A 15,929-nucleotide genomic window follows, 5' to 3' on the forward strand; every position below is an offset into this window, starting at 1 on the left:
TTTGTGTGCTGAAAATCACGACTCTGCCAAATGTTGGAAATCGAAAGAGATGACTTATGAAGATAAGCAGAAAATAATGATTGATAAAAATGCTTGCTTCATGTGCTAGAAAATTGGCCATCCCTCTAGGAAATGCAAGAAGAAAGGCCGATGTTAGTCATGAAACCGCAGTCATTATCCAATATTGTCCAATGTTATAAGTCATGGTGGGAGAGAATGTCCAGCAGAATGTGAATCATCAGTGCACTCCCAGTATCCTCCGAAACACTTAGCTAATATTGTTGATAGAACCGGGAAAGCAACTTTAGATTCAGATAATTGAAGACACTGCAGTTATATAACTGCTGGAGCAGCGCAACAAGGAAATTCTGTAAAAATTGGAGAAGAATTGACACTATTTTTGGGTGGACCCTTGGGGACGATTGGGGAAGTTAACCACGTCTATGGCTAACACAATCGTTTCATTGCTCACAACCCCGACAGACCTTTCTGACTTATGGAATCTGGAGACCATCGGCATAAACCCAATAAACAAGAAGTCAGAGGGGGAAAGCGACACGAATGCTGGTAATTTTTCTACAAGACAGTTGAGTGGGAAGATGCTGGAAGGTACATTGTAGCCCTCCCTTAGAATGAAGGAGAGGAGTATCTCTTCACACTGAAACGCCAACAACAAGAAACTAGTGACTACGGTCCCAGTGTTAAATTTGTGGGAAAATATTACGCAGATGTCTGAAAATTAAGGACAGTGCTACTCTAGGTGCTACTCATCCCATGGGGCCAGTTTTTGACGCATCATGTCATGTTCAAGAAGAATTAATTTAATGCATCTCTTGCGAAGGGACCCAATTTAATTTCTTCCGTCATGGAGCCAAGCCAATGGACTCACCTCTTGTCCTTCCAGAACGAAAAATCTGCGCACAACATAAAAGCATAAACAAATTTATTTCACTTAAGTAGAGAGCCTAACTTTTACTCTTAACATATACATTTCCTCTATGAGCTAAGCATGCGCGCAATACCTCTTGAGCGACATGTGTTGTGCCATGAGGAGGCCGAGAAATTCTAAAACAAAGACTCAGAGTTGAACCTAAGAGGAAATCTACTCACAAGTGGAATGTATTGATTCCATCACACAACAGCACAGTTGCTTCATCAGTTTTACCCTCCTTAACCAAATCGTGTGCGTCTCCATAGTTCTTCTGAACCTCCTTCAAACTCTCCAAGAAATCTACCATTGACACGTTCTTCTTGCATCTGGGACACCGCAGCTTCTCATTCGAGAGAGGAAGAGTAAAAAAATTCGTGCACTTGTCATTTGGGCATCTAAAACGCAAACTCTGAATCACATCGACTCTCTTTCCCAATACCGCAAACGATTAGTTATCGTTTCCAATCCGGTCTCGAAACTAGGCCAATCTTGCGAGCATGCCTCGCATTTACATTCGAACCAGTATCTGGAGCTTAACGCTTTTTGTCTGGATATCAGGGGCTTCCTGGTAAAGATCGGACCATAATTCTCCGCAATTACGTCTCCAAGTTTTAACGGCCGAACGGCGGTGATTACAATACTTCTTCCCACAAAGTGCCTGAGAAATTGACATCAAAAGTCATATCAAATCATACTCACCGAGTAACCGCCGGATAGCACTCGTGATTAAAAAGAGCGACTGTAGGATACAGGGCAACAGCAATGTAGCCAATTTTTGCATTTTCCAGCTCGTTCTCTTGCTCATAACGGGTCTCGTATATTTCGTGAGCATTAAACTGAAGCATCTCCAAATTGTACAGTAGTAACTCCCCAATTTTCTGCTCTTCTTCATTTGGGACGTCTGAAGCGTGAACAATTTAAATTAGCCCAAACTGGGTGATTAGTACCGTCGTCATTTCCTTCCCCATCAATAAAGTAATTCGTTTTCTGCAAGCATCTCAAGAGAAAGGCCGCCATTAGGGTCCTTTGCAAGAAGTCTTCCGGTGGTCTTAAGTGTGCATTGGTGCAGAATGGTCGAGATTCCTCGTATTGGCTCAGAGATTCTTTCAATGTCGTTTGGGATACCATCCGTAGAGCCATATGACACAAAACGCTCATGCCGGAACCGATTAGAAGATCGAGAATGTGACATTCGTATTTGTGGTATGTTTCCAAGGCGGCATCCCGACATTCTGACTTACAAAACGCGATACTGGCACAGTCTGTGCATCCGACTGGCGATTCAAGCCTGCAAGATGTGCTCAGTGGTTGTCGAAAGGAAGCAAGTCACCTGTCAAAGCAGTGGTGGCAGTGCGTTGCGAAACACTCTGGCAGGAGGCATGCGACCGAAGGCGCCTCTACAACCAAGGTATCGCCGGCGTGTATCTCGCTTCGTGCCACAGCAAATCGACCTTTGCCTATATCTTGTTTGACGTCAATTTTTGTTGATGCGTTAGTAAAAGTCGCGTGTCGCTCTTCAGCAAGAGGCGGCAACACTGAAATTTCTAAAGTGATTGGACCGGTGGTCACCATGAACAACCTACCTCGCCTATCTACGTCACGTACCTCTTGAAAGTCGCCCACTCTGTAACGCTCGAGTTTCTTCCACTTAACTGAGTCAACTGCAAGCATTTTTTCGGCAAGGGCGAAGGATATTTTTGCCCTATTCGGCTCGTTCATTCCCTTATAGCATGCGCCCATCTTTACGAAGGCTTCAACTTTCATATCGTCCGAAACACCTTCCTTTAGTGCCGCCTGTAAGTCGAGCAAGGCCCAAGAGTACTTCTTAAGTTCCATCAAGACGGCGGCTCGCGTCCAGTAGGCCAGGGACAGAGTAAATCCATCGTCCACTTTATGATTTTCACCTAAAATACATCTGGAAGCTCCAGTTTGTCTGTGACTCCAAAGGTACCTACCTGTAGGTGGGGCCCTTAGTACGCTCTGGCAGGCTAGCAGTAACGCCTTGTCGTTTTCTCCCTTTTCCAAAAGCTTCTCCACTTCCAATCGCCGTTTATGAGAAATTTCGGCACTTTTCTTGCGATACACCTCCTGCACGTGACCAAGAGTTTCACACACGATTTCCTTCACCTGGACCAATTGAACCGGATCAAAACGTTAACCTAAACTACTACAACTTACAGGTTTATAACTGTAGATTGCCCCGATACGTTCCCGGTCACTTTTTAGTTTTCCGAACGTGTTCCTAATCCATTTTTCGCCCGCGATTTCGCTTACGTGATCGGAAAACTGCAAGAAGAAGCCCTTTTCGTCGGTCTGCAGTGTTTTTTCGCTGCAACGCAAGAAATAATCTTTATCGGCGAATTTGTTCGACATTTTCGCTGTTCGCGTGGGCAAATATGAGAGCGGATTAAAAATAGTCGTTCTAATTTGGTGGGCCGGCGAAGGCGCATGTCAAATGAAATTCAAATTGGATCCACACGTTGCACAGGAAATTGCATGTTCTAATTTGATGTTAAAAGACCATAGGGAGGAAAGCTGTAGGCATTGACATAGAATCAATTTTTAAGGATATGCCAGGAGTGCGAATTTCAATTTCTCGCGGCATCCACTTTTTTTAATGCATACAGTTCTGGCTTAGATAAAGAAAGGGCGGCTTCTAACACAAAACAAATTAGGTAAGGTAATAAGAATGCACAAGGGGTCGTTTTTATATTTCCGGACTGGGCTGCTTTGAATTCGCGCGCTATATGTGTACCGAAATGAATAAAATCGAATACTGGCCTGTTATAAAATTCGTTACAAAACAAGGAAAACCTCCAAAAATCATTTTTGAAGAAATGTTGGCTGACTTGACGGGGATGATGATCCCTGTCTAGGGCACACAGTGTACAGGGCGGTCCAAATGGGGCACTTTCTGATGGAAAACCCTTTATTTTAAGAGATAGACAAAAATGGACCTAGTTAATAGGTACCTACGTACAAAATATGGCGCGGTTGTTTGAAACGAAAATTTCTAGGTTATGTAGAAATTTTATTAGTTCCAAATATTTTTAATTTCGGGTAATACACAAAAATCAAAATCAACTTTTGTGAATAAAACATTAATAGTATTATAAATTACATAACAAACGTAACTGAAAATTAGTATTGATCTAAATATACTCAGATAAATAAGTAACAATAATAAAGGAAAGTAAAAAAAATTATTTTTGTTAGGAAATGTTGAAATTGTCTCCCAGTCTGTTCGAAACCGATTCTACACCTTTTCCTTACCCCATTTGCAGCTTCTATTAAATTCAAAGGTGAGATTTGGTTAAATGCACCTAGGAACGCCTCTTCTAATTCGTCCCTTGTATTCTTCCTTTGTATTAAAAGGTATCAAGGGGTCTTAAACATGGAGATGGGGGCACTGGATTAGCCCTTGATTCCCCATCCAGATTCCTCCAAACTGCCCATTTAGATGATTCTCGCTGAATGCGGTGGTGCCCCGTCGTGTTGTAAAAATACCCTTTGCAATAAATTAATTGGCATGTCTTCAATAAACGGTTCAAGCTGATGCTGTAAAATTTGCAAATTTCGCTGAGAATTTAGTGCTCCGTCATATATCCCTATATACGGTCCAGATGTCCTCGGTAAATACCCACCCACACATATACATTACATACCTACATACATTAAAACTAAACCTCCCTTGATTCCTTTGCTCCACTGTAACATAATTCCAGTACTACTGATATAGAGTGGCCCGTACGAAAAAATTTAATTTGGCGTCGTATAAGAAAAAACAATTTCCCTGTATAAAATTTGTGTATTGCGATGGATTCTGCATAAAAAAGTGCCTCAATAAAGATTTTTCTAAAATCAGTTAGGTACTTAGAGTTGTTGTTGATAGATTATATTTAAATAATGTATAAACAACCCTTAAACTGCTCTTCAATAATAAATTTCCGTATGCTTTAGGCTTGATCAATTTTTCAAGTTATTAAAACAATCTCTTACAGCATACTTAGAATGCGGAGGTTGCAAATTTCATAATACAGTGAACATTTTTATTTCTATGATAGATTATGTTTAAATAATGTATAAACAACCCTTAAACTGCCCTTGAATAATAAAATTCAGTATGCCTTAAGCCTGCCAAATATTTCAAGTAATTCACACTATAACTTATAGAATGCTTAGAGTGTGGGGGTTGTAAATTTCATAATACAGTGAACATTTTTATTTAGTTGATAGATTATGTTTAAATAATGTATAAACAACCCTTAAACTGCCCTTGAATAATAAAATTCCGTATGCCTTAAGCCTGCCAATTATTTTAAGTAATTCACACAATAACTTATAGAGTACTTAGGGTGCGGGGGTTGTAAATTTCGTAATGCTGTGAACATTTTTATTTCGTTGATAGATTATGTTTAAATAATGTATAAACAACCCTTAAACTGCCCTTCAATAATAAATTTCCGTATGCTTTAGGCTTGATCAGTTTTTCAAGTTATTAAAACAGTCTCTTACAGCATACTCAGAGTGCCGGGGTTGTAAATTTCGTAATACAGTGAACATTTTCATTTCTATGATAGATTATGTTTAAATAATGTATAATTTTGCTGAATGATTATATGACTAAGGGTAGCACAGTAACGGGAGAGCATTATGCAAACAGGATGCCATCGCCTAAGACCCCTTTTCCACTATCCGGTTTGGCCGATCAGGTTCCGGACCTGAAGAAATAAAGATGACTTTGAATTAATCCACTTAGAAAACGTAATCTGAACGGTCAAACCTCATAGTGTCAAAGGAGTCTTTAGGGATGCTATTAAAGTGAACAGACGAGGAAAACTAAACTGGCACAAAGCGTCTTCTTGATCCACGACAATGCACCAATCCAATCCAAACTTTCAAACACTGTTGTAACTAATTTTGCCTTCAAAGAAATTGTACATCCGCCTTATAGTCCAGATCTAGCACCCAGAATCCCGAAGAACCACTAAAGGCCGTTTGCACCGACAAATTTAAGCGGAGCTTAGCTAAAGCGTAGCTCCATGCAACCATTGTCTCAATAATCGTTACCATGGATTTTAAGCTATACTTAAGCTAAGCTCCGCTTAAATTTGTCGGTACAAACGGGCATAAGGGGGACAAAATTTAGAGACAATAACGAACTTATTGCAGCCGCTGAGGGCCATTTTACGAAAAAACCAAATGAATATTTTTATACTGGTTTAAAGATGCTATTGAAACTATTATCCCTGGATTCTGGAATTATACTGACAAAGAGAATTTTGCTGTTGCTCTAGTCCTTTGTTTTCATGCATAGGCCGGGAGTATAAAAACGACCCTTCGTATAATGCGTATTATAAGGAGAAAATGTTTCGCATTCATTAATTGAAAGCAAAAAGGATCCAAAAGTCGGAGACCGATATTGGAACAAGGATTGCAAAGTGTGCTTCATTTGGATTCTCATTACATCTTGTAAATCCTGATGCTTCGTAAATGAATTCGTGAAAATTAAAACGCCCAAAACTGGGCTTAAAATCTAGTTTTAAGATTTTTCAGTGGCCTGTTTCCATAAAAAATGGTACAGAACAACCAGAAATAGTTTAGAGTCCGTTTTTAATTTTGAAAGTTTTGATTATAATTTATCGCAAATTCGTTAAAATAAATCTATCGGAAATACCCATTCTTTGGAAATGTGGAATGTAGATAACGTCGCCGCATGTGACGTTGACCGTACACCTGTTTTCGATAATCTGCGCATCCTTTTCTTGAATTAATATCCAAATCGGTAATAAATCATAGACACGTCGTTATTTGTGCGGGAGTGTTAGTGTCGTGTTTTGATCATTAATGGTTTTCTTGCGGGTTTAATTTCTCCGGATGAAAAGTGCAGGGGTAAGTATTTCGCATAAACTGTCATAAAACCCATTTTGCAAATTAGTACCTACTAGTCCGATTTTTTTTCTTCTTTTAAACGGTAAAAGCCTTTCAATGCATGTTCAAATTAAAAAATACCCACGTTTTCTTCAAAACCAATTTAGTAGCTTCGTTCTAGACATGAAGTTCGTTTATGGTATATGTAAAATTATCAGGGGTTGTAACACTGCCTTTTTTTGAGCCCCCCAAAAAAAATTGTCTCAGGTCGACCCGGAAAAAAAATTTTCTTATAGAATGTGGCCTGTAGAATCCACAATTTCAATCAGATCCAAGATTGGGCCACTAGTTCAAAAGTTACAGCTCTTTGAATTTTCTTTCGAAATTGGTTTCTAGTCCATAACTTTTTATTGAGAAGTCTGATCGAAAAAGTACGAATTGTTTTGGATTCTACGCACCAAAATTAATAAGAAAAAGTGTTTTCCCGAGAAATTTTGGTGTAGTCGAATTTTGGTAAAAAAGGAAGGTTATACACTGCCTTTTTTTGAGCCCCGAAAAAAATTTTCTCAGATCGACCCGAAAAAGAAATTTCCTCGGAAATTTTCTTATAGAATATGGCCTGTAGAATCCATAATTTCAAACAGTTCCAAGATTGGGCTACTAGTTCAAAAGTTACAGCCCTTTGAATTTTCTTTCGAAATTGGTTTCTAGTCTATAACTTTTGATTGAAAAGTCTGATCGAAAAAGTACGAATTGTTTTGGATTCTACGCACCAAAATTAATAAGAAAAAGTGTTTTCCCGAGAAATTTTGGTGCAGTCGATTTTTGGTAAAAAAGGAAGGTTATACCCTAAAAATTATGCATTAAGATAAGCAGATACTTTCACAGAGTCTTCGTTTTCAGGTATTTACCATATAAGTGTTTTACTTTTCCACGGTGTCAGTTAACCTTTAAATGATTGAGATACATTAAAGGAAACCTTCTTTGATCTGTTTGGTTAATGAATTTGGATTAAATTTTAGAACAGAAAGTGAATCGTCTTTAGTGATCTTTCGTATTTATACGCAATACGGTGACGCCTAAAAGAAACGTCCCCGTATCTATAATTTTATGAAACAAAGGGCGCAGGACAGAGCCTTTTGACAATTTTATTTTTTAAAAAAGTAAAAATGACTTCAATAAGAAAAATCAAAGTTGATGATGGTTAACCGGAGACGAAACGTCAGACTTAAAATTTAAAAGTAGCATCTTGTAGAGGAAAAAAAGTGGCTTTAATAATGTGTCACTTATTTTGAAATATCTTTTTAAATAACTTTGGTGAAAAATAAAAATCATTTTGCAAAATTTCGTTTTTTTCTCTCTCCGAAAGTAGTCGGAATTTTTTCAGTTTCAAAACGGCATTTGGTTAAGCATCAAAATACGCAACTTTTCCATATTTAAACTACCTATCTATCTCTTACTGTTTCCGAGGTCCCCATCGGGAGCCTCGAATTTGAATTAACCTGTATATGATCTATTGCTAACTATTCCTATTATTTTCCCATAATGCCACTCTTTACTATTTTTTTTTAATATCTATATCTCCTACATTCAATATCGGCATTGATTTTGCATTGCGATCATAATAATGTTTTTGTCGAGCGTGTTTCTTTTCAATTTTATCTTGTACTACCTTTTCCGTTCATTTTTTTGTTATGTTTTGACCAATCATTCAAAAAATAATTCAGATGGTGATACACACAATATGCTTGCTAAAGGAGTCATATTTTTTTAAATAATAATAATAATTATTGTATTCTAATATTCTATATTGATATAAGCTGAGATTCTTAGCCTCGTAACAACGCTTTAATAAATTCTACGCGAAGGTTCATCCCAGCTGCTAAGCCATTACTTCGTGAATAATTTGGACTCGAAAACTTAAATTATTGAATACTACATTCAGAAGCAAATCGAGCAAATTTAATCGATTCGAATAAATTATTATCATACATTTTATTATGGAAAAAAGAAAACCAATTTTACAAAATTTGATCAATTATGTGCTTTGACGTTTTGTTATTTAATGAAATAGAAATCAAATAGTCAAAAATTGATACAAAATCGCGCCCAGTATAATCGCTTATAATACGACGAGTGCATTCATTATAATCGAATATATTGTAATGGGCACGAAACGTTTTTTTTTTGGAACAGGACTCGTGGTGTTCCCAAAAAGATACGTTGAGTGTACCAATATAGTATTTTCTGATTATAATGAACGCAATGTTAACTTTCTTATTTATTAATATATCTTGTTGAAGTTTTAACCACACAGATACTTCTAGTAAAGGCCAACATATCGCATGTAGTAAAAATCAGATGTGCGCATGCTCAGACTTTCTTATATATGGATATATTTCTTTGAAATTTTAACCAAAGATGCTTTTAGTAAAAGCAAACGTATCGCATATTGTAAACATCAGATTAATGGTTCGTAATTTTAAAGCTTTTAAAGCTCCTCGTTTCAAGTTTGGCTATTTAAAACGTAATTCCTGTGTTTGCAAAATTGCGAAAACTGGTTCTAAACGTACCTAAGGGGTCTTTTGTAGGGATTACAAAATAAACCTTTTCATACATACTTATGAGTTTTCACCATGTTAGCCGGAATTAAATTATTTACTTTTTAACTAATTTTAGCATCGGAAGTCTTTCCAAAACGTTCCATAACGAAAAATACACGAAAACTTTATGTAATGGCGAAAAAATGTTTTGGCGGAAATGCTTTTTGGCGTATGTTGAAACAACTAGCAGAATAAGGCCTTATGGTCACCATACACGATGCTGGTTGGCCATGGAGTGACGTGTCGCACTTGCTAGGTACCTACTACAACAAATCGTTCCTTTGACTATCATCTCACTTCAACCACGAGAGGGTGAAATAATTACACTATAAAAAACCGGCCATTAAACTAAATCACAAACTTCGCCGTGGATTATTCCCAGCATAATACGATTTTACAAAGACCTTTTCTTCTGTAGTGTAATTATTATTCGTGTTGGTGTGTTTATTAGAGATGACAACAGTTATAAATCAAAGAATTAGGTGACAAATTTGGTAGGTAAATCATGGCCAACCAATTTTTTACTACCTTTTTGGATTTATTTACTTAACTTTCATACTTTTAAAAAAGGGCGTAGGCACGCATTTTTGGTGACATTTAATGCCGATTAATTATCTATCCGAAGGTCTTTTTATTTCTTCTTTACGTTAAAATGGGGAGCAGGAATTGCCGAAAATGTATTTTCCCATGTTATTTCTCCATGTCCCTCCGTCAACTTGCCACGCTGTATAACATTCCCTATAAATAACTAAAGAATTCGTGAAAATTAAAGCTCAAAAACTGGGCTTAAATTCTAGTTTTAATAAGGCATAAGTGGCCTGTTTCCTTACAAAATGGTATAGAACAAGCAGAAATAGTTTAGAGTCCGTTTTTAATTTTGAAAGTTTGATTATAATTCATCGCAAATTCGTTAAAATAAATCTATAGGAAATACCCATTCTTTGGAAATGTGGAATGTAGATAACGTCGCCGCATGTGACGTTGACCGTACACCTGTTTTCGATAATCTGCGCATCCTTTTCTTGAATTAGTATCCAAATCGGCAATAAATCATAGACGCGTCGTTATTTGTGCGGGAGTGTTAGTGTCGTATTTTGAACATTATGGTTTTCTTGAGTTTAATTTCTCTGGATGAAAAGTGCAGGGGTAAGTCTTTCGCATAAACTGTCATAAAATGCATTCGATTACCTATTTTGCAAATTAGTACTAGCAAGGACTGAGGGGGATAGTCTTTGGTACTAGTACGATTTCTTTTTCCTCTTTTAAACGGCAAAAGCCTTTCAATGCATGTTCAAATTAAAAAAATACCCACGTTTTTTTGAAAACCAATTTAGTAGCTTCGTTTTAGACAAAAAGTCCGTTTATGGTATGTAAAATTATGTATCAGAGAAGCAGATACTTTCACAGAGTCTTCGTTTTCAGGTATTTCCCATGACTCAGAAGGGAACTGCTTGCAGGGTAAGTGTTTTTCTTTTCTACTACGATTTCGATTAGTTTTAAATGAATATCAAATTATTCTTGAGATAAATAAAAGGAAACGTTCTTTGATCGAAATTTGGATTAAATTTGAGAACAGAATTTTTAGTTATCTTTCGCAATTTATACGCAATACGATGACGATTAAAACAGATGTCCGCGTATCTACTTTTATAAAACAAACGGCGTAGGAAAAAGTCTTTTGACAGTTTTCTTTTTCAACAATAATCCTTTTCGCTAGATCGATGTTATTTTTTTTCTAGTTAAAAAAACGTGTGCGCCATTATCGCTAGAGTAGATTTTACTTTTCCTTTTCCTGTCTCCGGAGGGAAAAGTGTTATGAAAATACAACAATGTAATTTTGCACTCAATAATAGGGTTATTTCCTTTATTGCGCCATGAAAAATAATACTTCTCCACATAAAATAATCTACTACCCCTTACCTTGCAGAAGTTTGTCCTTTTAACTCCTATGCCATGGTTATGAAATTCCAATCCTAACGCTGTGGTTTAATTGAACTTCAATAAATACGTATCATTTTAGTTGCTCTAATATCGTAAGTAAAGCAAAAGTAAATTCAAATTTTCCTAGCAATTTTCTTTACATGTTCCCGGATATGAAATATTGGTTTGATTCATAAAAAAGAAATACAAAAAAAAGCAATGCCTATTTCCTGATAAATTTGATCCTTATCTATAGTATATTAAGATACAAGTGTATAATCAAGTCTTTAAAGCACGCGCAACTGCGGAGTGCCTTTAACGTTGCAAGTGCTTTAAAGACCAATTATACACGTGTATCTTATAGTATTTTTTATTATACCTGCAGTATAATTTAAAAATAGAAAATACAATGAAGTCATATTGACGTTATACTCGAATACATGTCTAATTAAGTGGCCTGGGTGTTCGTAATTTCACGATTGCCATGGAAATGTCACTTGACGTTTGCTTATAAAAATCATCGTCTTTGTGAATTAAACGATTTCCGTTGAAAAAGATAATACACCGTCCATTAAATCGATTGTCGTAAAATCAAAACAAACGTTGGTAGGTGTAAAATCCAACTCCAGTAAAGCCTATTATAAAGAATATGAAAAGTTGTTTCCATTGATGAATAGGAAGTTACTTACGAATACAGTCTTAAATGCATCCATAATGCTGGCATATATGAAGGAAATGTCAAAGGTATTTAAATCTTCTATCTTTTGGAGCATTCATTCAAAACTTTAAAGCAATGCTGCGATTAAAAAGTGGAACAGATTTGGAAGCATGCCCTAAATTACGCGCGTTTGTGAAAGCTTCAACCAAAGGATAGGTACAAAAGCCAAAGAAATGTTCTGCATTTACAGAAAGCGACCTAGGAGGATTTTTTATTTCATCCAGATGACAGTTTCAAAAGTCATACTTGAAGTATCGTTACTTAGCAACTTTAAAGCACGTGTGTTTTAAAGGCCCTTTTTCGCACGCATTTGAGTGTTTAAAACGGAGATTGTGTTTCAGGTATAATAAAATAGTTATTTATATAACAAGAGCGCGAAGTTCAATTTCGCGCATTGAGACTGAAGGTATTTTGACGAGGCGAAGCCGAGTTAAAATATCAGTCAAATGCGCGAATTAACTTCGCGCTAGCGTTATATACAATATTTTTTCTACAACTGAACCGATTGTTAATTAAATTTGCTGTTTAAGTTCAACTTTGTCCCGCGCGCGAAATACTTTTTTTTCACTGTTGACGATTTCGCGCACGTTGTCAAGAGCAACCTTACTTATTAATTAACCGATTAAAAATCTAGTACTTCGCGGTTCGAAATCCGTCAGAAAATGACAGGTTTTTTTGACAGTTGTAGAAAAAATATTTTATCTCTACCATATGATAAATCCATGGTTCATTCTCTTGGTCCAAATACGCATACACACACACACACACACCCCTGGAATACGAAACAAAATTTTAATTCAACCAAAGGAAATTAAATGCAATTCTCAACCAATGAAACCAAATAATTCAAACCCTGAAGTACAAATCTGTTCATGGAAATAATTCTCATGGATTGAACCCTTTAGGAAAAATTAAAATTACTCACTTCAAACAAAATCAATATACAAACTCCTCAAAATATCCGACCATTATTTTATACAATTAAACAAAAATTAAAATAACCTACAGTTATTATTGTGGGTGACATTCCTTTCTGCTGTGGATTGATCTGATCTCTCCTTGGAAAAATTAGTTTTTCAGTTAAATATCGAAATAAATCGCTCTTGTGCGGTACAGCTAAACTGCACCACCCCTGTACGTTATTTTCGTGATGAATGCCAATTTTGATGGAAGGAAAATTGGTATAAATGGCAAATCCAAATCAATCAGTTTCAAAATTCCAGAAAGTAATACTCGAGATCGTTGTTATTTATGCAGAGATAAAATTCCACTTTTCTACTGTATTGATATTGGCTAATTTATTACTAGGTTTTGATGCGATGAAGTTGCACCATAGTTATTTGTACAACTAGTTTTGAAAGTGATACTTTTTTTCATGAATTTGCAGTTTCATGCAAATGCATGGAAAAAAGACACTTTCAACACGTGTTGTACACGAAATTTTTTTCATAGTGATCCATAATAAACCGCAATTGAATAATTTTATTGACATTCGCGATTTACTGTCACTCAAAAATGGAAAATAGACAGGACTAAACTCCATGGAAACGCATAGTAAAAATCGTGAAAAAAGTACCACTTTCCATACAGTTTTTCGTTAAAAAAAGTCCGATAATTTCATCACTATGTAAAAAATTAATTATCTTTAACATCTTTACCGTATGCCGTTATACACAGAGGTTTTATTCTGGTTCTCGAGATGTAAAACTGTAACTTCCGAATCAATTGATTTTACTTTCACTTAAGTACCTATATTAATATGAACTTTGCACTAAGTTCAAACGACCATACTATGATCAGACCGCTAAAAAAGTACAGTAGCGGCCAAAAGTTTATCATAATTTGATTTTTTCATTGTAATACTAGGATTTACTACGGTTGGCAATAAAATATTATTATATTCTTAAGAGTGATATGAAAAACAATTCGAGTCAGTCAGATATTACTTGTTGTAGGGGTGTTTCATTTTTTTAAAATTATTTATTAACATCTGGCAATTCTATGGTAATAGTACCATGAAAAGTAATTGCCGAAAAACTATATTATGTGATAAACTTTTGGCCGCTGCTGTAACTAGGAATTTGTCACCAACCCAAATCTTAGGAGTTCTCGCTACTTAATATGTTTTTAACCGCTGATTCTTTACTATTATTATTTGTATAAAATTCACTCAATAGAATGCAAGTTCCAGTTCTTGAAATCGAACCACGAATACATACGCGCAATAAAATCTCTCGTACAAAAAAAGGTCTGCTTTTATAACTTCTCTAACAATCCAATTTTAACGCACTAAAAATGGTGCACAATGGTTCGCGAAAAACAATTTATAATAAATTTTTAGCAGTAAAAAACTCAGGCACAAACAGTGTACGCGATTTCCTCTTCGAAATTAATTTTTAACGCAACCAAATAGTAAATAGTACGTTTTGACTCACCAACTCTAGCACGAATCTAATCTAATCCCCTATCATTATTTTGCAATGGTGTGCGGACAAATTGCGCCCGGATAATTCACGTACGGACAATTCGCTCCCAGATTCCAGAACAATTCAATCCCAAGACAATTCACGCCCGGATAATTCGATCCTGGACAATTCTCTCCCAGGACAATTTACCCCCATAAAATTCGCATTGCTCCCGTAGAATTCTGTAACGGTGTTAGTTGGTATTTTTAATAATTTTTAAGGCTTATTGCCAAACGAGTGGTTGGTATTGAATGTCCGGGTACGAAAGCGTAGAAGGGACAAGGCAGTTCAAATTATGTAATCCCGAGATATAAGTCGGGATTATACGTAATCCCTCGCGTAATCCCGAGATGTAAGTGAGGATTATACTTAATCCCGAGATATAAGTCGGGATTATACTTAATCCCGAGATATAAGTCGAGATTATACATAATCTCGAGATGTAAGTGAGGCTTATACTTAATCCCGAGATATTAGCCGGGATCATACGTAATCTCGAGATGTAAGTCGGGATTATACTTAATCCCGAGAGATATAAGTCGGGATTATACGTAATCTCGAAATGTAAGTGAGGATTATACTTAATCCCGGGATATAAGTCGGGATTATACTTAATCTCGAGAATTAACCCCGAGATATAAGTCGGGATTATACGTAATCTTGAGATGTAAGTACTTATATCTCGGGATTAAGTATAATCCTCACTTACATCTCGGGATTACGCGAGGGATTACGTATAATCCCGACTTATATATCTCGGGATTACATAATTTGAACTACCTTGTCCGTTCTACGCTTTCGCATGCGGGAGCCAATTTTCTGGTCGCGGATTGTACTACAACATTCTCCCTTATTTCTTCATTAGAATTTTATTTTCTTGTACATTTTCTCTATTTCACTATCTTCTATTCCCTCCCATTTCTGAATCCATCACCTTACTAATGAAATTAATGCAATTACACCGCATTCCAATTTACCCTGAGCTACTTCCTTGAGGGAAAACACTTTAGTGATTAAAACGTGACGTACCTTTTCAATTTAAGGAAGCTCTCTGAGCCAATGAACCAATGATGTACAATTTAGCATTTATGTAGCCAATGGATTTTAGCTCATTTACGAAAGAAAGTTGCAGTATTATTAGTGTCCATTTGCCCGCCTTCGCGTCGTTTTCGTCTAAGTTAGATGGATCTTCGTCAAATGGTTGCCTTAGGATTGGTCCATCTCCAGTTTTATTTGATTGTACCGGCGATTATCAAATTCCCAAAAGTCTCGAAAAATGTGTTGATGTATACTGTACCTACCCCCTGTTGTACAGAAACTGTTGGTATACACATTATTTGGTCCATTAAAACTTTCTTAGGGTGTCGTAAATCTTCGTTCAGTATAAGATCACATCCGGCTTTTATCAAGTGTCATAAATA

At 36.3% G+C, this 15,929-nt stretch overlaps 1 protein-coding gene across 1 annotated transcript; it reads right to left on the reverse strand.

Annotated features, from left to right (window-relative positions):
- Positions 1 to 926: 926 nt before the first annotated feature.
- LOC116179359 (SET and MYND domain-containing protein 4) lies at positions 927 to 3,326 on the reverse strand. Its single transcript, XM_031499143.1, has 9 exons — positions 3,110 to 3,326; positions 2,887 to 3,058; positions 2,515 to 2,835; positions 2,262 to 2,466; positions 1,879 to 2,219; positions 1,631 to 1,832; positions 1,371 to 1,589; positions 1,111 to 1,326; positions 927 to 1,065 (listed from the first exon to the last, which is right to left on the reverse strand). Exons 1-9 carry the CDS (start codon positions 3,302 to 3,304, stop codon positions 966 to 968), a joined length of 1,971 nt encoding a protein of 656 aa, XP_031355003.1. The 5' UTR covers positions 3,305 to 3,326; the 3' UTR covers positions 927 to 965.
- Between the last annotated feature and the right edge of the window lie 12,603 nt (positions 3,327 to 15,929).

This window comes from Photinus pyralis, unplaced genomic scaffold (assembly GCF_008802855.1).
Source record: "Photinus pyralis isolate 1611_PpyrPB1 unplaced genomic scaffold, Ppyr1.3 Ppyr1.4_LG8, whole genome shotgun sequence".
Taxonomy (NCBI): domain Eukaryota; kingdom Metazoa; phylum Arthropoda; class Insecta; order Coleoptera; family Lampyridae; genus Photinus; species Photinus pyralis.

Coding starts and splice junctions, on each gene's coding strand:
- LOC116179359 (XM_031499143.1), bottom strand. CDS start 3,304: ATGTCGAACAAATTCGCCGATAAAGATTATTTCTTGCGTTGCAGCGAA. Junction 3,059..3,109: donor CAATCTACAGTTATAAACCT/GTAAGTTGTAGT, acceptor CAATTGGTCCAG/GTGAAGGAAATCGTGTGTGA. Junction 1,833..1,878: donor TGGGGAAGGAAATGACGACG/GTACTAATCACC, acceptor TTCACGCTTCAG/ACGTCCCAAATGAAGAAGAG.